Consider the following 25570-nt stretch of genomic DNA (forward strand, 5'->3'; position numbering starts at 1 on the left):
ATTAACAATTATTTTAAAATATCAGATTTGCATTGTTTTAATATTTAGAACTATACAAAATACCATTTACAATAGAGAAGAGAATCTATTTAATAAGTCATTTTGCTAATGAAACCTTTTCAGGTCAAGAGACACAACACAATATCAGTGTACATATATACATCTGAGAGATGGAAGAAAGTGAGAGGGAACAGTGGGTGAGGGGTAACAAGGCAATGTATCACCTGTTAAGGTGAGGTCTGGAAGTCCATAATCGTGCCCACCACATGTGAGGTCTGAGGTGGTGCGATCTGCAAGAAAACCCAAGTTCTATTCAATGATTTTCACATCTTTGAATAGCAGCTGCTTTACCCAGTTCCTTGACAATCATTTGTGCTTTTATTCAACTCCATGGTGTGAGAGTGTAAGTTAATGTGGGTTCACAAAGCAAATCTGTGAGCTCCTTTATTCTGATATCTATGTTTCTGTGTCAGAAATAATAACTGTTTCTGTTTCTTCGCTGATGATACTTTCATTAACCTTTCACAAGAAATACCATCACCCCGAGCCAGGTCACCTGGACATGACAAGGTTGCATATAACTCAACCCCTATAATAGTGAGGAATTGCACCTACTTAAGCATGTTACTGGTGTTGTATATGCCATATCAAATACACGTTCAAGCAATTAAGAGATCATGCTGGATTTGACACAGTACTTATAGGTTTTGTGTATTTGTGGTTCTTTGACCCCACAGAACCTTACTGCAACTTTACTATTATGAATGAATAATGCAATGCCTTTTGTATGTTTATTCCAAATTTAATTGTACTGTATTGTACAGTACAGTACATCAAAAGAAAGTGGATCAATATTTGCATTCAATGGATGGCTGAGATAAGGAAAGATGCACAAAAGGGACATCAAAAGTAGGTAGTCAATGGGACTGTGGATCAATACATTACAATTCGTTGGTCAATAGGATGACAAATAGCAATACACCAGTGACACTTTGTGATATATGTGGAAACATCACATACCTATCATTTCACTTTATAAAAATATGTATCACATGAGATATCCACAAAAATGCAGATCACACAAAGCAGGACTAGAAGTGGTGTCAAATTAAACCAAACAAGAGTTATATATACACTGTATCTACTTGCTGGTCTTACATTAGTGCACAGGTTAATGACACTGAGTCTATTATGGCCAGCATTGAAGATGCTACCACTAATCACAGTACATAGCGTGTGTAAAGTCCCACACACAAGTTGTTCAAGCTGTGAGATAGTTTCATCCCACTAACAATGCCACACACTCAAAGTGTCTTTACAAGCATGAACTCAAACTTTAGGCGAGTCTCCAGAACATCCCACAGCACAACACACACACACTAAACCATACCAGAGGAGATGGAGTGCGGTGTGTAGCTCATACCACAAACACTGGTGTTGGACAAGTAAGGCAGATGTTGTAACAAGTCACTGCCCTTGCCAACACACACACACAAAGGGTGATGAGGCACGTTCTCTTGCCTTCAAACACACACAATTCACAGTACTGTACACTGTTCACAAAACTCAAAGTGACAAGAGATTTTCACTGCAGCCCCCAGCAGCGACAGATCAATAAAAATTGAGGAACAAAGTTTGAAAAACCAAGAGGTGCATTCCATTCACTTAACCAAGAGGTGCAGTTATAGTGGGTTACTGGCTGACATCATAGTTGCCACTAACGACTAATAATAAAAACAGAAGACAGAAACTGATGAAGTGGGCTGCGGAGTGCATTTTTGGAGAGACTGAATACAGGAAGAGACACTCCCTCTAGCTATCTGCACTGAGATAGCTCCACACCTATATCACATCAGCCCTTGTGAGTCCTCAATAGCTTACCAGAGACTACAACCTGGCCCCCCTCACAGAGGCACAGGGAAGTCACGATCAACCTCACTGAAGAAACAAATCCCCAGAATGGAAGCAAAGCAAAATAGAGAACTGCAAGGTTCACAGAAAGCAGACAAGTAATACAGTTAAAGTACCTATTTTACCTATATAATGTACAATGTACCTATTAATCTTTTTACGTTTATCACTTACCCGGTAGATTAAGGATCTGCACGAAATGCTATGTATGTTAGTGGCTTTGCTAGAATGTGATAGTCAAACACTAATGTAATGTACCCTCACAACCCAATGTACCTTCTTTTGTGTGTGTGTGTGTGCGTGTTTATTTATATATATATATATATATATATATATATATATATATATATATATATATATATATGTCGTACCTAGTAGCCAGAACGCACTTCTCGGCCTACTATGCAAGGCCCGATATGCCTAATAAGCCAAGTTTTCCTGAATTATTATATTTTCTCAATTTTTTTTCTTATGAGATGATAAAGCTACCCATTTCATTATGTATGAGGTCAATATTTTTTTATTGGAGTTAAAATTAACGTAGATATATGACCAAACCTAACCAACCCTACCTAACCTAACCTAACCTATCTTTTTAGGTTTGGTTAGGTTAGGTAGCCGAAAAAGTTAGGTTAGGTTTGGTTAGGTAGGTTAGGTAGTCGAAAAACAATTAATTCATGAAAACTTGGCTTATTAGGCAAATCAAGCCTTGCATAGTAGGCAGAGAAGTGCGTTCTGGCTATTAGGTACGACATATATATATATATATATATATATATATATATATATATATATATATATATATATATATATATATATATAATGTTGTACCTAGTAGCGAGAACGCACTTCTCGGCCTACTATGCAAGGCTCAATTTGCCTAGTAAGCCAAGTTTTCCTGAATTTATATATTTTTCTACTTTTTTTCTTATGATATGGTAAAGCAATCTATTTCAATATGTATGAGTTAAGTTTTTTAATTTGAGTTTAAAACTAACTTAGATATATGATCGAACCTAACCAACCCTACCTAACCTAACCTATTTTAACCTAACCTAACCTAAACTAAGATAACTAAGTCAATAATTTATGTTTTTAAATATAATAATAATAATATTTCAAATAAATATATGTATATATATGTATATAATTATATATGTATATAAATAATATATATATATATATATATGTCGTACCTAGTAGCCAGAACGCACTTCTAAGCCTACTATGCAAGGCCCGATTTGCCTAATAAGCCAAGTTTTCTTGAATTATTATATTTTCTCTAACTTTTTTCTTATGAAATGATAAAGCTACCCAATTCATTATCTATGAGGTCAATTTTTTTTTATTGGAGTTAAAAGTAATGTAGATATATGACCGAACCTAACCAACCCTACCTAACCTAACCTAACCTATCTTTATAGGTTAGGTTAGGTAAGGTAGCCGAAGAAGTTAGGTTAGGTAGGTTGGGTAGTCGAAAAACAATTCATGAAAATTTGGCTTATTAGGCAAATCAGGCCTAAATCATATATATATATATATATATATATATATATATATATATATATATATATATATATATATATATATATATATATATATATATATATATATATATATTATATATATATATATATATATATATATATATATATATATGTCGTACCTAGTAGCCAGAACTCACTTCTCAGCCTACTATTCAAGGCCCGATTTGCCTAATAAGCCAAGTTTTCCTGAATTAATATATTTACAATAATTTTTTTCCTATGAAATGATAAAGCAACCCTTTTCTCTATGTATGAGGTCAATTTTTTTTTATTGGAGTTAAAATTAATGTAGATATATGACCGAACCTAACCAACCCTACCTAACCTAACCTAACCTATATTTATAGGTAAGGTTAGGTTAGGTAGCCAAAAAAAGCTAGGTTAGGTTAGGTTAGGTAGGTTAGGTAGACGAAAAAACATTAATTCATGAAAACTTGGCTTATTAGGCAAATCGGGCCTTGAATAGTAGGCTGAGAAGTGCGTTCTGGCTATTAGGTACGACATATATATATATATATATATATATATATATATATATATATATATATATATATATATATATATATATATATATATATATATATATATATATTATATATATATATATATATATATATATATATATATATATGTCGTACCTTGTAGCCAGAACGCACTTCTCAGCCTACTATGCAAGGCCTGATATATATATATATATATATATATATATATATATATATATATATATATATATATATATATATATATATATATATATATATATAAATATAAAATAATAATAATAATAATAAAATAACAGCAAGTGTTATTTTATTATTTTTATTATTCCACCCAGTAGTTTGGCGTACACCTTTTAGTAGCAGCTGACCACCAGGCATGAGAGGTATGAAAGCTTCTGGCACTCTCCATGTCAACACTTGTCAATTTTTAATCTGATATCACACGTCTGACCACGTCACACGTCTATGAGTCACCAGCTTTTTAGGTCCCAGATATTCTAGATAAGTAATGGCCATTGTTTGGACTCTGTCCTGTGAGGGCTCATTTGCTTGTGTATTATTTGATTTTTTAGTATTTGCTTCATGTGCATGTGTTTACAAGCCTTCTTAGTTGTATGAACTTTGGAAACTGTTCATCTTCAGCTGCATATGCATTGGGAAGACCTTTCTTAGATACTCATTTTGTGTTTCCTTGTTCTGATAGGGTTGCTTCATTGGTGGGTTCAGGTGTGTCTCACAGAGGCTGGCCTCTTGTGAAGGTCTCTCAGTGGCTGGCCTCCTCTTCAGCTAACTGTCTCAGGATTGGTCCTTTTCTTTCTGGTCTGGCCTTTTGCATGACTTCTCCAGTTCAGGTATGCCTGGTTTAGCAAGCAGTTTTTCCTGGTTGATGCCCCTGGATTTGTGTGACGTGTTATGGCCTGACTTGTTTCTTCTGAAGTTTAAAGACTGGTTCGGGATTATTGTGGTACTTCTGGTTTTCTACTTTTAGGTTCTTCATTTTTGGCTTGACTCTGGCTCCTCAGTTCTTCCCAAGCTACCCTGGGTGGCTTTTTACCTGGCAACTTCTTTTGAATGTCCATGTTTTGGCCTAGCTCAATGATTGTCTGGTTTGGGCTTTCATCCAATCCACATGTCTGAAGGCCAGGGTTTGTTCTTCTTCCAGGTCACCAGTTTTGGGTTTCTAGTGTATTGGAGGTGGTCCCAGTTGGTTCCATTTCAGGTTCCAGCATGGTTGGGTCTGGTCTTGGATTTTTGTTTTGGCATTCCTTTCCTAGCTGGCATTGGCTCTGCTCCACATGCAGGCTTGTCTGTGTCTGGTGATGGAGAGACATAGGAATACTCAATGATTGGCCGAGTGGTTCTGAAGATGTCTGAACTTTACCTGTGTGGTGATTCCGATGGCACTGTTTGGCTCAGGGTGTTGTTCTGGTTCCTTTGGCAAGTGCGAGCTCCATTTGCTCTTCACCAATTTTTGGTTCCCGGATTCCCTTTTCAATTTTCTCGAGGGGGTTCAATTCTGTAATGCTTTCCTCTTTTGTCGCTCATGTGAGTACAGATGCCTCAGCCCTAGGTTGGAGCTTTGTGACCAGTGTTCACTGGGCATGTCCCCTCCTTCGGGTGCACAGTATGGTTTGCGAGTTTGTAGCAGTTTCTACAGTATGTTCATCTATGTCCGGGTTCTGTCCTAAGGCTTCATTCTGACTGGCACCTGGCAATTCATTTCCTGAATTTCGAGGTGGTTGCTTGTCCTTTCCTCTTTGATTCTCTACTTGGCGAGGAGTATATCTTACCTAGAGTTTTCCAGAATACAGTTCTGAGAGTTCTTCTACTCCCCCAAACCCAGTGATGGGTAAGACTCAATCGAGTCTCGATGAGACTACCGCTGAACCCAGTGTGGGGTGTAGGGCGTGAGACTCAAAATGTGATAACTTGGTCAAACAGGGTGCTGCTTGGAGCAGCCCATAGGCCCACATATCCAGTTCAACACAGCTGGTCTGGCACTTATTGCAGAAACTTATCTAACTGTTTCTTGAAGAAATCCACCTCTGTTCTGGAAATATTTCATATGCTTGCTGTGAAAGTAGTTACCTTGAGGTTATCTTGAGATGATTTCGGGGCTTTAGTGTCCCCGCGGCCCGGTCCTCGACCAGGCCTCCCCCCCCCCCAGGAAGCAGCCAGTGACAGCTGACTAACACCCAGGTACCTATTTTACTGCTAGGTAACAGGGGCATAGGGTGAAAGAAACTCTGCTCATTGTTTCTCGCCGGCACCTGGGATCGAACCCGGGACCACACGATCAGAAGTCCAGTGTGCTGTCAGCTCAGCCGACCGGCTCCCCAATATTGTATTATTTCAGTATTTATTTCATAATATTATATAATATTATTTCATAATATTATATAATATGTATTTATAATATTGTATTTCAGTATTGAAAAGCTATGGACCTCTAATGTTCATAGTGATCTCTGGTTGGCTCTATGGCACCTCTACCCCTCACTGGTTCTATTCTGTCTTTTTTGCTTTTGTTGTGAACATTAAGAATTATATCTGTATTGTTCCTATAAGTACACTTTCAATATTAAGTACTGTAATCTATTCCTTTCATTATTTAATATAACTTAAAATTGTAAATCATTTGATAACTTTCTTTAACAAGTCAAATACATTAAACTCATTTAGTATTAAGTGTTTTACCATTAAACTTATAAATAGTTTACCTATTAATGTTAAGTTATGCCAGAAGTCCTCAGCATATTTGTGGCTTTATATATATTACATTGTGTACCTACAAATACTGTACTCCTCTGTATAATGTTTCAAATGTACTTTATATAAATAACAATTATTATAGATTGTCATTATAATTACTGGGTGGAATGTTTGCAGCATTGTTTGCTTTATGTGAACCTTCAGTTGTCTTGTTTGCTTCTCTATTTCTGGGGGTTTGTTTCTTCAGTGAGGGTGATTATGTATTCCCTACTCACTCTGCCTCTGTGAGGAAAAAGGCCAGATTTTGGTCTCTGGTCGCCAGTAGGCTATTAAGGATTCACAAGGGCTGATGTGACTTATAGCCATGGGGGACTATCTCAGAGCAGCCAGCTACAGGAAACCACTGAGGTCCTATCATAGAGAGGCATGTTGATATACTCGATGCTGGTTTTTCAGGTAGCCCCATCACTTCAACAGTGGCATACCATTTCCCCTCTATTTTTTTAGGGGCTAAAGAAACCAGTTAAACAACTTGTCAGGCTTCTGACCTTATTTCAATCTGATCACATGAAACTGGAAATATGCATCACTGTCTGTCTGTCTGTCTGTCTGTCTGTCTGTCTGTCTGTCTGTCTGTCTGTCTTTGTCTCTCTCTCTCTCTCTCTCTCTCTCTCTCTCTCTCTCTCTCTCTCTCTGTCTCTCTGTCTCTCTGTCTCTCTCTCTGTCTCTCTGTCTCTCTCTCTGTCTCTCTGTCTCTCTCTCTGTCTCTCTGTGTCTCTCTCTCTCTCTGTCTCTCTCTCTCTCTGTCTCTCTCTCTCTCTGTCTCTCTCTCTCTCTCTGTCTCTCTCTCTCTCTGTCTCTCTCTCTCTCTCTGTCTCTCTCTCTGTCTGTCTCTCTCTCTCTCTGTCTCTCTCTCTCTCTGTCTCTCTCTCTCTCTCTGTCTCTCTCTCTGTCTCTCTCTCTCTCTCTGTCTCTCTCTCTCTCTGTCTCTCTCTCTCTCTGTCTCTCTCTCTCTCTGTCTCTCTCTCTCTCTGTCTCTCTCTCTCTCTGTCTCTCTCTCTCTCTCTGTCTCTCTCTCTCTCTGTCTCTCTCTCTCTCTGTCTCTCTCTCTCTCTGTCTCTCTCTCTCTCTGTCTCTCTCTCTCTCTGTCTCTCTGTCTCTCTGTCTCTGTCTCTCTCTCTCTCTCTCTCTCTCTCTCTCTCTCTCTCTCTCTCTCTCTCTCTCTCTCTGTCTGTCTGTCTGTCTGTCTGTCTGTCTGTCTGTCTGTCTGTCTCTCTGTCTCTCTCTCTCTCTCTCTCCAAGCCCTACGCACTGAGGACCAAAGTGACCAGATTGTCGTTGGAAGCTGATGGGGTTGTTATGATACTTCTCTCTTATGTCAGAAAACGTTCTCTGATTTTATAGAAACTTTATTTTGTTAATTCTGGCTCTAACAAATAAAGCTTAAAAATGGAATACAAAAAATATCAAGCAATGAATCTAATTAAACATTTTCTCTGGTGGGACCCACAGTAGCTTCCCAAGTTGGGCATTGGTCCAACCATGCCCTACGGAACTGATCCAGTCCTCTGGGACCCATCCTTGCTACCAGGAGCCACAACCAGAATCTCTCTCTCTCTCTCTCCATGAGGTGAAGAAAGCTTGGTATCACAGATCAACCAAAACTATGAAAAAAGCCAATCAGAAAGCATAAGTTCAACAAAACAAGTAAAGAACCCCAAAATGCATAAGAAAGACAATGATGCAAGAACATAATCCAAGAAGTTCATAACACAGAGAATTGTGGTATGTGGGTTCCTGACATATGGCTGACAATGCGGTAATTTTGAGGATCATCCAATAATCCACCCTCAACCCAGCGTAATGCAAAAATTACACACAGTTTGTTAAAACTTAGAATGAAGGTGAATAACTAAATACAATAACTAAAAAAGTCGATTATCCAATACCATGCAAAACACAAGCAGCCTACACTGTATAAAATATAGAGTCACAGTGCTGTACTTTTTTTTTAATTTAGAGCAAACCAGATTCCCAATAAACTACAGTATGTAACTTTACAGGTGGTATTAAATCCTGAGGGCCTACAGCTGACGGAATGATCTGCCTGTTGCTGGATTTTTGTTTATTATCATTTTTTTTTATAATCAGTTCTCATGGCTCTCTTCTTACAATTATAAACATTCTGGAAAATTTCATGATAGTGAATAAATCAATGATAATTTTACACACCTAAATTGGGACTACATTTGTGTGAATCACTGATCAGTACAATACAGTATTGAGGAAAGAATATTGGTGGTTTCATTAGACTTTCAAGATGAACTGAATTGTAGGTGTTGCATTATTTAGCCTGTCATTGAATGTGTCGAAACTGAAACATTTAATCAAAATGACATTTTTGTCATCAACATAAAATAAACCGATCACATGTATCAGAGATAATGTTTCTGAATTATCCAGCTTTGAATGATTCCTTGAATAGGTTCACCAGTTCAATGATTACTTGGTATTCTTAATAGAGATGGCTATTAAAATGTGGAAAAAATCATTGCACATACGTGTATCAACACGTCTGAGGCAGTAGTGACATATAAGGGAAAGCAGGTCACAGGGTGTCAGTCAGTTCTCTAGTAATTAAAGGGGTCTTATTAGTCAGGACATTAGTAAACCTACAAGTCACATCTAAACTGGCTCAATTTTTGTTTTTTAATGTTGAAGTTCTTGACTGTTAATTAAATCAACATAATGTTTAAGGCAAACCTACATTCTCACACCATGGATTAAGACAAATAAAATATGATTGTCAAAGAACCAAATAAAATTAGTTGTTGGGAATAAACTGCAATTCAAAGCTCCAAAACCTCCTCCTGATCTCAGTTGCATTAGGCAGGTTTATCAACTACCAAACTTCCCTAAGACAGGTGACACACACACTACATTATTAAGTTCTCCTGCTACCTCTGTTCTGCAAGGTATGTGTAATTACCTAAGTGTGTAATTACCTAAGTGTAGTTACAGGATGAGAGCTATGCTCGTGGTGTCCCGTGTTTCCAGCACTCTTTGTCATATAACGCTTTGAAACTACTGACGGTCTTGGCCTCCACCACCTTCTCCCCTAACTTGTTCCAACTGTCTACCACTCTGTTTGCGAAAGTGAATTTTCTTATATTTCTTCGGCATCTGTGTTTAGCTAGTTTATATCTATGACCACTTGTTCTTAAAGTTCCAGGTCTCCGGAAATCTTCCCTATCGATTTTATCAATTCCTGTTACTATTTTGTATGTAGTGATCATATCACCTCTTTTTCTTCTGTCTTCTAGTTTTGGCATATTTAATGCCTCTAACCTCTCCTCATAGCTCTTGCCCTTCAGTTCTGGGAGCCACTTAGTAGCATGTCTTTGCACCTTTTCCAGTTTGTTGATATGCTTCTTAAGATATGGGCACCACACAACTGCTGCATATTCTAGCTTTGGCCTAACAAAAGTCGTTAACAATTTCTTTAGTATATCGCCATCCATGTATTTAAAAGCAATTCTGAAGTTAGAAAGCGTGGCATAGGCTCCTCGCACAATATTCTTTATGTGGTCCTCAGGTGATAGTTTTCTATCTAGAACCACCCCTAGATCTCTTTCTTTATCAGAATTCTTTAAAGGTTTCTCACATAATATATAGGTTGTGTGGGGTCTATGTTCTCCTATTCCACATTCCATAACATGGCATTTATTAACATTAAATTCCATTTGCCAAGTGGCGCTCCATGTACTTATTTTGTCTAGGTCTTCTTGAAGGGCATGACAATCATCTAAGTTTCTTATCCTTCCTATTATCTTAGCATCATCAGCAAACATGTTCATATAATTCTGTATACCAACTGGTAGGTCATTTATGTAGACAATAAACATCACTGGTGCAAGAACTGAACCCTGTGGTATTCCACTTGTGACATTTCTCCAGTCCGATACATTGCCTCTGATTATTGCCCTCATTTTTCTATCAGTCAGAAAATTTTTCATCCATGTTAGAAGCGTACCTGTCACTCCTCCAATATTTGTGTGTGCTGTGTGTGTGCTGATGCTTGTGTTTCTATAGAATTAAAAAAATAAACTAGTACAGCTGTGGCCCCCCCCCCAAAAAATAATAGAAAGTTCTCTTTTGCTAACAGAGAGGTAGACAGTGGATGCCAAAACCATGAGCAGTTTCAAAGCATCAGATGACAAAGAGTACAGGGAAGATGGGACACCATGATCATAGCTTTCATCCAAGAACTACACCTAGGTAATTCATTCATTTATTTATTATACATATACAGAATCCATAACACACACACATATATATATACTGTATATATATATATATATATATATATATATATATATATATATATATATATATATATATATATATATATATATATATAATATATATATAATATATATATATATATATATATATATATATATATATATATATATATATATATATATATATATATATATATATATATATATATATATATATATATATATATATATATGCGAACAAGCCTGATTGGTCCCCAGGACAATATGCAACTGAAAACTCACACCCCAGAAGTGACTCGAACCCATACTCCCAGAAGCAACGCAACTGGTATGTACAAGACGCCTTAATCCACTTGACCATCACGACCGGACATAATGAGGTGATAGCCGAGGCTATATGAACCACCCCACTGCCGGCACTCGGATATATATATATATATATATATATATATATATATATATATATATATATATATATATATATATATATATATATATATATATATGTATGTATGTATAATATACAGGGGTACCTCGGTTTAGGAGTTTAATCCGTTCCTGGAGACAGCTCGTATTCCGAAAACTCGTAATCCGAAGCTAATTTCCCCATAAGCAATAATGGGAAATGAATTAATCCGTTCCTGACTACCCAAAAACCTCACTTCAAACTAAATTTTATACCTAATTCATCTAAATAAACCTACAAAACTATGTTCAAGTTATTACTTACCCTTGCTGATGACTGCTGTTGGCGTATGGAAGATGGTGAGGAGCAGAGGTATTACTGTATGGGAAGGGAAGTCCCCTTCCATTATAACATCAGGCAGTGAGGACTTCACTGGTGTGCACTCTCTGGCACGTTTTGCCTGCATACCACTAGGACTTGCTTGTCTTACTAAAAATCTGTATAAAGACACTTGTTTTTCCCTACATTTTAACACTTGTCTGTAGTAAGACATCACATTGTCATTTAAAAGGTCAATGCAACGGCCTGCTACAGCTTTATCTGGGCGAGTTTTTTCAACAAAACTTTGCAGTTCTTCCCATACTTCACACATTTTCTTAATGAAGAAGGGACATCCTCTACTGCCTCTACTAACAACTATTTTCTTAGGTTGAACCTTACCACTGACTTTCTTGGGACCCATGGCGAGATATATAATAACTTTTATGCACAAATTGCCAAAAATCTGACAAAAAACTGTAAATCCTTGTGAAGAATTCAGGTTGGATAGTCACTGGGCGCGAGGCACTGGTAAACTGAGGTGCAATTGCCGTGCCACCACACGCCAGTTGGCCTGTACGCGTATCAATACCCTTGTCTTCCGAGGCAAATTTTCTGAGCAAATTCTGCTTGTATTCCGAAAAACTCGTATACAGGGACACTCGTATTCCGAGGTACCACTGTGTGTGTGTGTGTGTGTGTGTGTGTGTGTGTGTGTGTGTGTGTGTGTATGTGTGTGTGTAATTACCTAAGTGTAGTTACAGGATGAGAGCTACGCTCGTGGTGTCCCGTCTTCCCAGCACTCTTTGTCATATAACGCTTTGAAACTACTGACGGTCTTGGCCTCCACCACCTTCTCACCTAACTTGTTCCAACCATCTACCACTCTGTTTGCGAAAGTGAATTTTCTTATATTTCTTCGGCATCTGTGTTTAGCTAGTTTAAATCTATGACCTCTTGTTCTTAAAGTTCCAGGATGGTGGGGTCGCGCTGCTTCTCGCACATTCTCCGACGCCTCCAATGATGCAAATAAATTATGTTTTTTTTGTTTAAAGATGCTAATGATGCTGGGATATAAAGGGGTCACTGCTGTGATGTTGCAAAGCATTAACTTTTATGTAGAAAAATAAATGGATTTTTTTGAAAAACAACAAATGTCAAAAAGGTTCGTTCGGTGTGCAGCAGGTAGGCTCCTCCATGTTTCTTAAAAAAAAAACAAAAAACAATAATAAAAAAAAGTTGAAACAATTTGAAAAATGGACAAATGCCATAATGGTTTGTTCAGTGTTTGTCGAGTAGGCTACTCCATTATTGAGACATAAATAAAAAATACAAAACAAATGGAACACATTTGAAACAAAGACATTGTTTTGACAATTTTGATTGTGTTACAAACTGGGTTACATACAAGGTACAAAGCTGTTTATAGGTTGCTGAGTTCCTCCAGCACCTCAGATGGTGGGCAGGAACACGGAATGCATTGTGCATTTTCCCTCTGTATCATCATGCTGGGGCATTGGAAAAGCCTGCTGGCAGCTCTAGGGTCTCCTCTTGTTTCAATTAGTCTAGAACCTAGTTCCTTAAAAACTGTTGGCATTCTTACCCCAAGTGCCAAGTGTCGTGGAAGAAATGGGGACAAAATTGAAGTGGTGATCCAGTTCTCTGGACTTATGGGACTTGGCTGATTCTCTGTGAGTAGCAGCACCACATTGATGTGTAATACTGAAGTCAAAAGTTGATGTTACCCAGGGGTGATACACCTCAGTAGTCTAACACAATTGCTTGCTGTTCTTCCAGGGTTTCACTGTGATCCCTTCTGTGCAACCAATAAAAACATCAGTTTCGGGGCATTAGGTAATGGGGGGCTCTCTCAACTGAATTTCCAGCTGTGGTGAGGCTCCTCTTGATGGCATTAACTTCACTGTGCCTTGAGTGACATCCCCCTGTGTTTTGGCAGAGCAGGCCATGCTAGCTGTACCTGTCAGTTACCCCCCTTGATGCAAATACACCTATACTGTTGTGGATTGGGGCAGAAATATGGAGGACCACAGCAATTTGGAGGGCATGTGGTGTGAGATGTGTGCCAGTTGCAGACCCTGGGGTTGCCAAAAGAAAATTACCTACATGTGGAACTGCTACTGCTGAGTTGAGCAATGTCGTATTGTCTTGACGCCACATCTAGACACCCTGCAGCAACTCGGTCTACAATGGGGCCACCCCAGTTGGATTGCTTGTGAGCTTTAAATGGTGGTGGCTAGGGTTGAGTCACTGGTATTCTGGTGATTCCTAGATACCTACCTTAACCCACTCAACCATGATAGAACAAAAGCCTATCAACCCAGAACTCTACCGAGCTCACTGGGAGGTTCTGGAGGCCAGTACAGGTGCCTAACCAGGATTTTATGGTAGGCCTGCCTATACTCTGACCTGTGGGGTAGTGGTGTTCACATCCTTATGCTCCTCCTTCAAATCACAAAGAAATCACACTGGAGTGATATATCAATGAGAAAATAATTTTGAGCCAATGAGGTGACTTGAATCATCGCCTGCAAGCCAGAGTGTGAGTGGGCCTATCATAAATTCCTGGTTGGGCACTGGTTCGAGCCTCCAGAACCTCCAAGTGAATTCAGTAGAGTATATAGCAAACCTCAACCTCTCCTGTGCAAAGATTTCTTCACAAAACTCTGAGTGTTTTTAATATCAACTGTCCAATGCTAACAAAACAAGTCACAACCAAAAGGATAAAGAACCCATGGTTTACTAAAGATATACTTAAATCTATCAACAAAAAAGCATAATTATGAATAGTAGTATAGTTTAGGGGTCATCTACAAAGAAGTATGTAAGAGGTACTCATCAATGCTAAGATAATTAGGAGAGCCAAAACAAACTACTATGAAAGTAAATTTAATCAAATAAAGGATAGCATGAAGAAAGCATGGAGCACTATTTCCAAAATACAATATTAGGATCAAAGAAGAATTTGAATAAGAAACCAGTACATCTAGCCAATAACGATGGAGTACTATTTGCCTATGACACCACCATTAAATTCAACAGTTTCACGACATCCCTTGCAAATGATATCCCAGCATCCCAAGCCAATGTTAACGATTATCTGACAGGCAGCTGTCCTTAGTCCCTGCATCTAACTCCCACTAATTCCTCAGATGTTAATGATATAATCCTCTCACTTAAAAAACCAAGTACCCTTGCTGAGATACCAACCCTAATTTATAAAAAAAAAGCCTCTAGATTTTTAGCTCCAGTCATTGCATTGCTCTACAACAAATCACTTTAACTCCAAACCTTTCCTGATATTCTAAAAATGCAAGAGTAACCCCAGTCCATAAAAGTGGTGATCTCACTGATGTCAACAATTTTGGACCAATATCAATCCTGCTCATAGTGTCTAAAATATTTGAAAAGCTAATCTACAAATACCTCTACTCCTATCAAGCAAAACATAATACAGTATACTTAGTTCATGCCAATATGGCTTCAGACCCCCAAAAAAGCACCAATAATGCACTAATTACCATAACTAACTTGATACATACAGCTCTTGACAAAAATGTAGTCTTATTTGTTGACCTTCATAAGGCTTTTGACATCATTAACCACAACAACCTTTTTCTTAAACTACAACACTATGGAATCAGGGATCACTCCCTCTAATACCTGCAATCTTACCTCAGTGACAGGCTCCAGTTTGTCTCTGTGAATGATGCTATTTCTCCAACCCTTCCAATCAACATTGGTGTTAATACTTGATAGGTATACTTGGTCCTCTCCTCTTTCTCATTTACATCATTAACCTTTCAAATGCCTCTCAACACCTCAAGCCAATTTTATTTGCTGGTGACAATTTTTTTTATTAAATTGTGACAAATTCATTTTTTTCCAGTCTTAATCCACTTATCCTGAATAACACTGTGAATACTGAACTAATAAAGTCTATCTTTGGCTAACTGCTAACTAACTCACCCTTAACATTGAGAAAATCTTCTAGATGATTTTGTTTGGTATTAAATCCACTGATCAAATTAACCTAAGAATTAACAATAACTAAATTAGTAACAGTAGATGGTAAATTCCTTGGTGTCTTTAATGATAACAAGTTGAATTTCCAGTGCCATATACAAAATATAGCTAAACATTTTTTTGTTAAACAGCTGGCATTCTTTCTAAAATCAGATACTATGTACCTTTCTCTGTTTTGGTAATGCTTTATTACTCTCTACTCTATCCTTATCTCACCTATGATATCTATGCCTGGGGTTGGTTCCACTGCCCTAAATTATCTACAGCCCCTAATTACTCAACACAAATCAACAATCAGAACAATAATAAACTCAAACCCCAGACAGTGCTCGGTCCCCTTAAATAACAATAATTATAATAATAATTAGAAATGGTAATGTCTTCTCACAGACATAATAACATAGGATAAAAACTCACACTTGTGTATTTGTGAAATTTATGTAAGAAATTTACACCAAGTCTTTCACACTCTCCTTAGTGCTTTATCAAGGTCCGAGTGTGTGATTAGCACGAGAGTTACATCTCAACGTCTAATGCATTAGACGTTGAGATGTAAGGCTTGTCCTAATTCCACACACACTCAAACCTTGATAAAGCATTCAGGAGAGTGCAAAAGACTTGGAATAAATTCATTACATAAATTTCACAAATAGACAAGTGTGGATTTTTATCCTAAATTATAATAATAATAATTTTTATCAGGTAAAAGTACATACATACAAAATGAGTTACAAAGAGAATGTTGGATTTCTAACCAGAGCTAGTATCTACTATGCCTAAAGCCACTAATACGCACATCATTTCGGCTAACAAATCTTTGAATATGCTAACAATATTAAGTCAATGTACATCCCTCTTAAGTGTACTCTTTATATACAAAACACTGAACTGTACTGCACTGGCATAATATATGACAGGCCTTTGGTATGCAGAAAAAAATTATTCCATCAATTTCTAATTATACTGTATTAATAAAATGCGTTTTCTGATCACGGGAAATTAAAAAGAAAAATATATATTGTATGTGACATACTTTAGCTAATGGAACAAATTAGTGTGGAAATATTAACTCGCTGAGAGAGGACACTCCAGCGGAGGTGTGCTCTAGCTGAGCAGTGAGGCGGGAGCTGCCGTAAGTACATTTTACATAATTATTTCAATGTTTTTCAACTGATTTATATCTAGTTTTTTGCAGTAATATTATTTAATAGTGATTAATTTGAGGAATTTGTATAGTTAAGTGTGTGGAACATAGCTATGCTCAAAAATATGGTTTTCATATTTTATGACACTTATTTTATATTCTTACATCAAACAGGGGTTTTTCTGTTATTACACTACATACACATGTTATATATAACTATCTACATTTTTGTGCACCAGAACAAACCATTGAGATGGTGTGTGTGTGAGCGAAATACACAGAACAAAGATCCAAGGTAAGCCTAGCGCCCAACAGTTGAGTGTGGTGCTAGGGCTGCCCTAATTATATTTTGACATTATTATTTCAATATCTTTCCATCATTTTATATGGTATAAAATTTGTTTGCAGTAATATTATCCAGTAGTGTGTAATTTGAGGAATTTGTATAGTTAAATGTGTGGGACATCGCTATGCTAAATATATTGTGCTCATATCTTATGACACATTTTTTATATTCTTAGATCAATCAGTGTTTTTGCCATTATACACTATATACACACACGTTATATACATCTATATATATTTTTATAAACTGTAACAAACCACTAAGTAATTATGCTGTGTGTGGTAATGAAATCTTAGCACAGTCCCGGAACCGAGAGGAATGAGCTACGAGGAAAGGCTAAAGGAGCTGAACCTCACGTCCCTGGAAAACAGAAGAGTAAGGGGAGACATGATAACCACCTACAAAATTCTCACGGAAATTGACAGGGTGGACAAAGACAAACTCTTCAGCACAGGTGGGACACGAACAAGGGGACACAGGTGGAAACTTAGTACCCAGATGAGCCACAGAGACGTTAGAAAGAATTTTTTCAGTGTCAGAGTAGTTAATAATTGAATGCTCTAGGCAGTGATGTGGTGGAGGCTGACTCCATACACAGTTTCAAATGTAGATATGATAGAGCCCAGTAGGCTTAGGAATCTGTACATCAGTTGATTGACAGTTGAGAGACGGGACCTAAGAGACAAAGCTCAACCCCCGCAAGCACAATTAGGTTGAGTACAGTATAAAGGTTACACACTATGACCAGCTGACTCATGCAGCCGACGGTACCTGACATCAAACTATCCAGAAATATACAACGTACTTCACTATATTACTTCAAATACTGTTTTTATTATGAGATTCTGTCACTAAATCATGAATATAGTATAAATAATTTTCCACAAGATTATTTTCTAGAGGAACATGGGGTCACTTTGCATGATGTATAGATTTACAAGCCTCGGTTGTGTGCTGTGAATGTTTGCCACCTACTGTAATCATCATAACTAGTATTGTATTCACTTATATCTGAACCTTGTTTCATAATTTCTATTACAGTCAGGATCATGTATGATACTATCATTGCAAAATAATGAGTTACTTATTTATTCATGATTATTAAGTGGCTCTGTGGCTCTGACTTGTACAGCTGCATGCACCAGTCTTGGTCGCGCTCTGGCAGTACCAAGGCTCACAGTCAGGAGGGATGGAGATGATTCTTTCAAGATGACATCTCTTTACTGGAGTCCTGAGGAACAGGATGTGAGCCCCCATGTAACAAGGGAAGTTTTTAATTTACGATATACTAACAAAACATGATATGATATGTAGGGCGGTGCAACCCTTTTTCGCCATTGATATCACGGATAGCGCAATAGTGGTCAAGGGTCCATCTTTTCCATTTTTGTACCTACCAATTCTTCTGTAGTCACAGACATTATCTTTAGTTGTAAGGCCTTCTCCCTCCCTATTCAGTTTCTTTATCTTAGGTTCCAGACTTATAATTGGTGGTAGTCAGCTATTACTTGGGGATGTAGGACCTATTTATTGATGGATCATTTGCAGAATCATTTGTTGCAGTTTTGCAATTTGTTGTGAACCTTGCAGTTGTTTTGCTTTGCCTTATTTTTTGCAGGTTTGTTTCTTCAATGAGGGCGATCATGAAACTCCCATTCCTGCACCTCTTTGAAGATGGGGGGGGGGGAGGAGGAAGGTTTTGACATTTGGTCACTGGTACAATATTTAGAACTTACAAAAGCTAATATGACTTATAAGTGTATTTACCATAGGGCTACTTAAATGTCTCCGACTCAGGGGGAGCCATGAGGTGAGCCATGAGGTGAGCCATATATATGTAAAAAACAGTGTCTTGGAGCACTTCATTGCAAGGTGAGTAATACAATAAAATCAAGCACTGAATGTAATGGAATGCCTTCTTCTGGCTCTCTCTACAAGGCAAGGAACCTTAGGGATCAAGATAAATTCAAAACTAAAAACTGCACCAGAAAGTATATGTGCAGGCAACTCCTTGATGGAAATTAGTATCTCCTATTTTTTTTTTTATATATATATACAAGAGTGGTTACATTCTTGTACAGCACTAGTATGAGTAGTGTTTCGGGCAGGTTCCTGGAATACGACCCCCACGAAGAATCATTTTTAAACCAAGTAACCATTTTACTGTTGAGTTAAATTAATTAATTAACTGTAGTTAGAGGCTACAGTTAAGGATTTGCACCCAAGTAAATCCTCCCTGGCCAGGATGCGAACCCATGACAAAGCGCTCGCGGAACGCCAGGCGAGTGTCTTACCACTACACCACAAGCGACTATTAAAAGACCACCGAGACGAAGAGACTTTCCTATGGAAAACAAGGCAAACAATCATTGCTGCATGATAAACACCTTAGCTATGATGCACTCGACTGCTACCAGATAACAGCTCAGATATCTTAGGATCCCTGCTGGCCAACCATTTCATTCACCAGAGCAGAAATTAACCCCCAACTCCCATGAAGAAGAAAGGAACAGGACAGATATGGGAAGCTAATGAGTGGCACTTGTTGTCTGTGTTACTTCCTGTTATTAATTCTTTTCATTCCTGTCTTTCCTTGGATCACTAGTTGATGCTTAATATCTTTGCCTTGTATGGTTAGGCATATATGGAGCCTCTCTTATTGGCTTTTGAATTCATGTTGCTTTGTTACATTTTTCCGGATTGTCTCGGGTATTCTTTCAAACCCGAATCTATAAAAAGCTGTAAGATGTTGCCAGAGGAACACATAAAGAACATTTGTGAGAGGAGCATATGCATGTGTTTTCCAACTTCAGACTTGCTTTTAATTATATGGATGGTGAAATACTAAAGAAACTGTTCATGACTTTTGTGAGACCAAACGGGAATATGTAGAAGTTACATGGTGCCCAAACTCTCAAGAAGAACATAAAGAAACTGGAAAAGATGCAGCAGCATGCTACAAAATGACTTCCAGAACTGAAAAACAAGAGTTAAGAGGAGAGGACTACAGAACATTAAACATGCCAAAAACTAGAAGATAGAAGAAAAAGAGGTAATTTGATCACCACATACAAAATTCTAACAGGAATTGACCAAATTGACAAGAAAGGAATTCTTTAAACCAGCAACATCACAAACAAGAGAACACAGATTCAAGCTAAGGAACAAAGGTGCCAAAAAAACATTAAAACGTTTTCTTTTGCAAATGAGTGGTAGACAGTTGGAACAAAACTAAGTGAGAAGGTGGTCGAGGCCAAAACCATCAGTAGTTTCAAAGTGACTAAGAGTACTGGGAAGACAGGACTCCAGGAACTTAGCTCTCATCCTGTAATTATACTTAGGTAATTACAATCCCAACTACAAATGTTAAGGACTCCCAGGGATGCTCAGCAATACGAAAATGTTTACAATCATTCAATTGATCTAGATAAAAAAGTGCTTGGAGTGTAAAGTGGCAAATGAAATTCAATGTGAATAAATGCCATGTTTATGGAATGTGGATTTGGAGAAATTAGGCCACATACAACGAATGGCGTTTTTAAGTGTTATCAGAAAGTGAAAGTGTTAGTTTAATATGAGCTTCCTCGTTTAGGTCAATAGGCCTTCTGCAGTTTCATTAGTTCTTATTGATACATACATTTTATAATATTTTATATATATATGTCGTACCTAGTAGCCAGAACGCACTTCTCAGCCTACTATGCAAGGCCCGATTTGCCTAATAAGCCAAGTTTTCATGAATTAGTTGTTTTTTGACTACCTAACCTACCTAACTACCTAACTTTTCGGCTACCGACCTAACCTAACCTATAAAGATAGGTTAGGTTAGGTTAGGTAGGGTTGGTTAGGTTCGGTCATATATCTACGTTAATTTTAACTCCAAAAAAAAAAATTGACCTCATACATAATGAAATGGGTAGCCTTATCATTTCATAAGAAAAAATTAGAGAAAATATGTTAATTCAGGAAAACTGACTTATTAGGCAATCGGGCCTTGCATAGTAGGCCGAGTACGACGTTCTGGCTACTAGGTACAACATATATATATATATATATATATGTCGTACCTAGTAGCCAGAATGCACTTCTGGGCCTACTATGCAAGGCCCCGATTTGCCTAATAAGCCAAGTTTTCCTGAATTATTATATTTCTCTAATTTTTTTCTTATGAAATGATAAAGCTACCCATTTCATTATGTATGAGGTAATTTTTTTTATTGGAGTTAAAATTAACGTAGATATATGAACCGAAACCTAACCAACCCTACCTAACCTAACCTAACCTATCTCTGTAGGTTAGGTTCAGATAGGTAGCCGAAAAAGTTAGGTTAGGTTAGATAAGGTAGGTTAGGTAGTCGAAAAACAATTAATTCATGAAAACTTGGCTTATTAGGCAAATTGGACCTTGCATAGTAGGCTGAGAAGTGCATTCTGGCTACTAGGTACGACATATATATATATATGTCGTACCTAGTAGCCAGAACGCATTTCTCAGCCTACTATGCAAGGCCCGATTTGCCTAATAAGCCAAGTTTTCCTGAAATAATATATATTCTTTATTTTTTTCTATGAAATGATAAAGCTACCCATATCATTATGCATGAGGTCCAATATTTTTTTATTGGAGTTAAATAACGTAGATATATGACCGAACCTAACCAACCCTACCTAACCTAACCTAACCTATCTTAATAGGTTAGGTAGGTTAGGTGGCAGAAAAAGTTAGGTTAGGTTAGGTTAGGTAGGTAGGTAGGTAGTCGAAAAACAATTTATTCATGAAAACTTGGCTTATTAGGCATAATCGGGCCTTGCATAGTAGGCTGATAAGTGCGTTCTGGCTATTAGGTACGACATATATATATATATATATATATATTATTAAATATGACAGAAAAAGTAAGATTAATAATTCTAACACGAATTTTCTCAATCTTTCGTACATTACGCTTCACTGTTGGAGGTAAATCAAAATCAATTCTCCAAAATTCATTTTTTATTTCTAGTCTGACGCGACACGGGCGCGTTTCGTAAAACTTATTACATTTTCAAAGACTTTAGTTCACAAATACACAACTGATTAGAACTTACGTATCTCCGATTTTTATATCTACATTTGAGTGAGGTGGGAGGGGTGATGTGGCATTAACACAAGACAGAACAAGAGGGGATATTAATAGGGTATTAAAGTATCAACACAAGACAGAAACACAAAACAATGGGTATTGAATAGAAGTGTTTGTAGAAAGCCTATTGTCCATATTTCTTGATGCTTCTATATTGGAGCGGAGTCTTGAGGTGGGTAGAATATAGTTGTGCAATAATTGGCTGGTGATTGCTGGTGTTGACTTCTTGATGTGTAGTGCCTCGCAAACGTTCAAGCCGCCTGCTATCGCTGTATCTATCGATGATTTCTGTGTTGTTTACTAGGATTTCTTGATTTCTGTGTTGTTTACTAGGATTTGCCTAATCATCGATAGATACAGCGATAGCAGGCGGCTTGACGTTTGCGAGGCACTACACATCAAGAAGTCAACACCAGCAATCAACAGCCAATTATTGCACAACTATATTCTACCCACCTCAAGACTCCGCTCCAATATAGAAGCATCAAGAAATATGGACCAATAGGCTTTCTACAAACACTTCTATTCAATACCCATTGTTTGTGTTCTGTCTTGTGTTGATACTTTTAATACCCTATTAATATCCCCTCTTGTTCTGTCTTGTGTTAATGCCACATCACCCCTCCCACCTCACTCAAATGTAGATATAAAATCGGAGATACGTAAGTTCTAATCAGTTGTGTATTTGTGAACTAAAGTCTTTGAAAATGTAATAAGTTTTACGAAACGCGCCCGTGTCGCGTCAGACTAGAAAAAAATGAATTTTGGAGAATTGATTTTTGATTTACCTCCAACAGTGAAGCGTAATGTACGAAAGATTGAGAAAATTCGTGTTAGAATTATTAATCTTACTTTTTCGGTCATATTTAATAATATATGTCTACAGGAAAGACTGCTACCAAAATATACTAATATATATATATATAATATATATATATATATATATATATATATATATATATATAATATATATATATATATATATGTCGTACCTAATAGCCAGAACGCACTTCTCAGCCTACTATTCAAGGCCCGATTTGCCTAATAAGCCAAGTTTTCATGAATTAATGTTTTTTCGTCTACCTAACCTACCTAACCTAACCTAACCTAGCTTTTTTTGGCTACCTAACCTAACCTTACCTATAAATATAAGTTAGGTTAGGTTAGGTAGGGTTGGTTAGGTTCGGTCATATATCTACGTTAATTTTAACTCCAATAAAAAAAAATTGACCTCATACATAGAGAAAAGGGTTGCTTTATCATTTCATAAGAAAAAAATTATAGTAAATATATTAATTCAGGAAAACTTGGCTTATTAGGCAAATCGGGCCTTGAATAGTAGGCTGAGAAGTGAGTTCTGGCTACTAGGTACGACATATATATTATATATATATATATATATATATATATATATATATATATATATATATATATATATATATATATATATATATATGTAGTACCTAGTAGCCATAATGCACTTCTTGGTCTACTAGGCAAGGCCTGAATTGCCTAATAGGCCAAGTGATTTCCTTTTTTTTTTTAAATTGTTTCCAATTGGTAAATTTGAAAATTATTATTATATTATATTATATTAAGAACATAAATTATTGACTTACTTATGTTAGTTTAGGTTAGGTTAAGATAGGTTAGGTTAGGTTAGGTTAGGTAGGGTTGGTTGGGTTCGGTCACATATCAACATTAGTTTTAACAGAAATTCAAAAAATTAACTCATACATAGTGAAATGGATAGCTTTATCATAAGAAAAAAATTATAAAATATTATAAATTTAGGAAAACTTGGCTTATTAGGCAAATCGGGCCTTGCATAGGATTCCTTACATTCTTGTAAAACCCTTAGCATGCATAGCATTTTGGGCAGGTCCTTAATCCTAAATTTTCCCCAGAATACGACCCGCTAAATTGTTTAACAACCAGGTACCCTTTCACTGCCCGGTGAACAGAGGCAACAGTTAAGGATTGGCACCTAGTCAATCCTCCCTGGCCAGGATACAAACCCAGGCCAAAGCTCTCGCAAAGCGCCGGGCGAGTGCTTTACCACTACGCCACAGGGACTGCATATATATACACATACATATATTCATTCATACATACACTCATATATACATTCATATATTCGTTCATTCATACATACATTCAAACATTCATGAATGAGATTGGGAGGATATGAATAGGAGGCAGTTCCAATTTATTTTCACAAGTGCCTAACACAAGTAAACCTAGCTCGCAAAGTGGCAGCTGTCTGAAATGGCTTCAACTAGGAGGCAGAATCCATAAATGCAGAGATCCAGTGAGAGTAAACCTCACAGGACTCGGGGTCAAAGATATCACTGACTGAACAGGCAGCATGGTGGGGGCAGAAGAAGGATCATCGTCCTGTAGACAAGATGATGAACACCCCCTATAACTCGCACAGAAGTGAGTGCGTGCTGGACTGGCTGAACCACATGGACTACATCAGAGACCTGCAGGGGATTCCCAGGGCCTGAAAGTTGGTAACCAAGCAGGCACTCCCTCAAACTCTCACACAAGTGAGTGCGGGCGTGACTGGCTGAACCATGCAAACCACACCAGAGACCTGCAGGGGATTCCTAGAGCCTGAAAGTTGGTAGCCAAGCAGACACCCCAGGCGCTAAGGTCGCTGATCAGAAGAATAGATATCAATTGCAGCGCAAATCACCAGACTATGAGTGGTGACCATGGTGTATCATGTAAACAAGCATACAAACTCCAGTGTACCCAACACAACCAATAAATGCCCCTCAACCAAGGGCCCAAACAGAGAAATCCAGAAAGGAACAATAAACAAAGCAAATGGCCCCCGCAGGACAACATTCTAAGGATGTCTGGCACTTATTTGAAGCAGAGGGCTTGTCTGAAATGTGACGGATCGGTAGCATTACAAGCTGTACTGGTAAGGCAGCAGCAACAGAACTGAGGTGCTGAGGTGTGCTGAGGTGACTAGGACTGGGGCCAAGCCTCCCCTGGTGGTGGTAATCAGTACTAATGAGTTCCAAGCTAGTTTAAATGATTCCCTTGTTCTGTGTGAATCAATTGTGGAGCTGTTAAGTGGTTTCAAGGCTCCATTTTCTGTGAATCCTCCAGCTGTTTGTAAGGCTTTACTGACTTTCTGGAGGCTTCTTCTATTGCAGGTGGTGGATTATAACCATCCTCCCTCTGCCTTTGTAAATGGG

At 37.6% G+C, this 25570-nt stretch overlaps 1 protein-coding gene across 1 annotated transcript in view; it reads right to left on the reverse strand.

The window, feature by feature from the left end:
- The window catches only part of slo (calcium-activated potassium channel slo), a gene marked incomplete in the record, with an annotated part of 691171 nt that overhangs the window by 35992 nt on the left and 629609 nt on the right, over positions 1-25570 (reverse strand). The window contains 1 exon segment of the mRNA XM_069308722.1: positions 225-290. Within this exon segment, the coding sequence (XP_069164823.1) occupies positions 225-290 (66 nt within the window).

This window comes from Procambarus clarkii, chromosome 63 (assembly GCF_040958095.1).
Source record: "Procambarus clarkii isolate CNS0578487 chromosome 63, FALCON_Pclarkii_2.0, whole genome shotgun sequence".
Taxonomy (NCBI): Eukaryota; Metazoa; Arthropoda; class Malacostraca; order Decapoda; family Cambaridae; genus Procambarus; species Procambarus clarkii.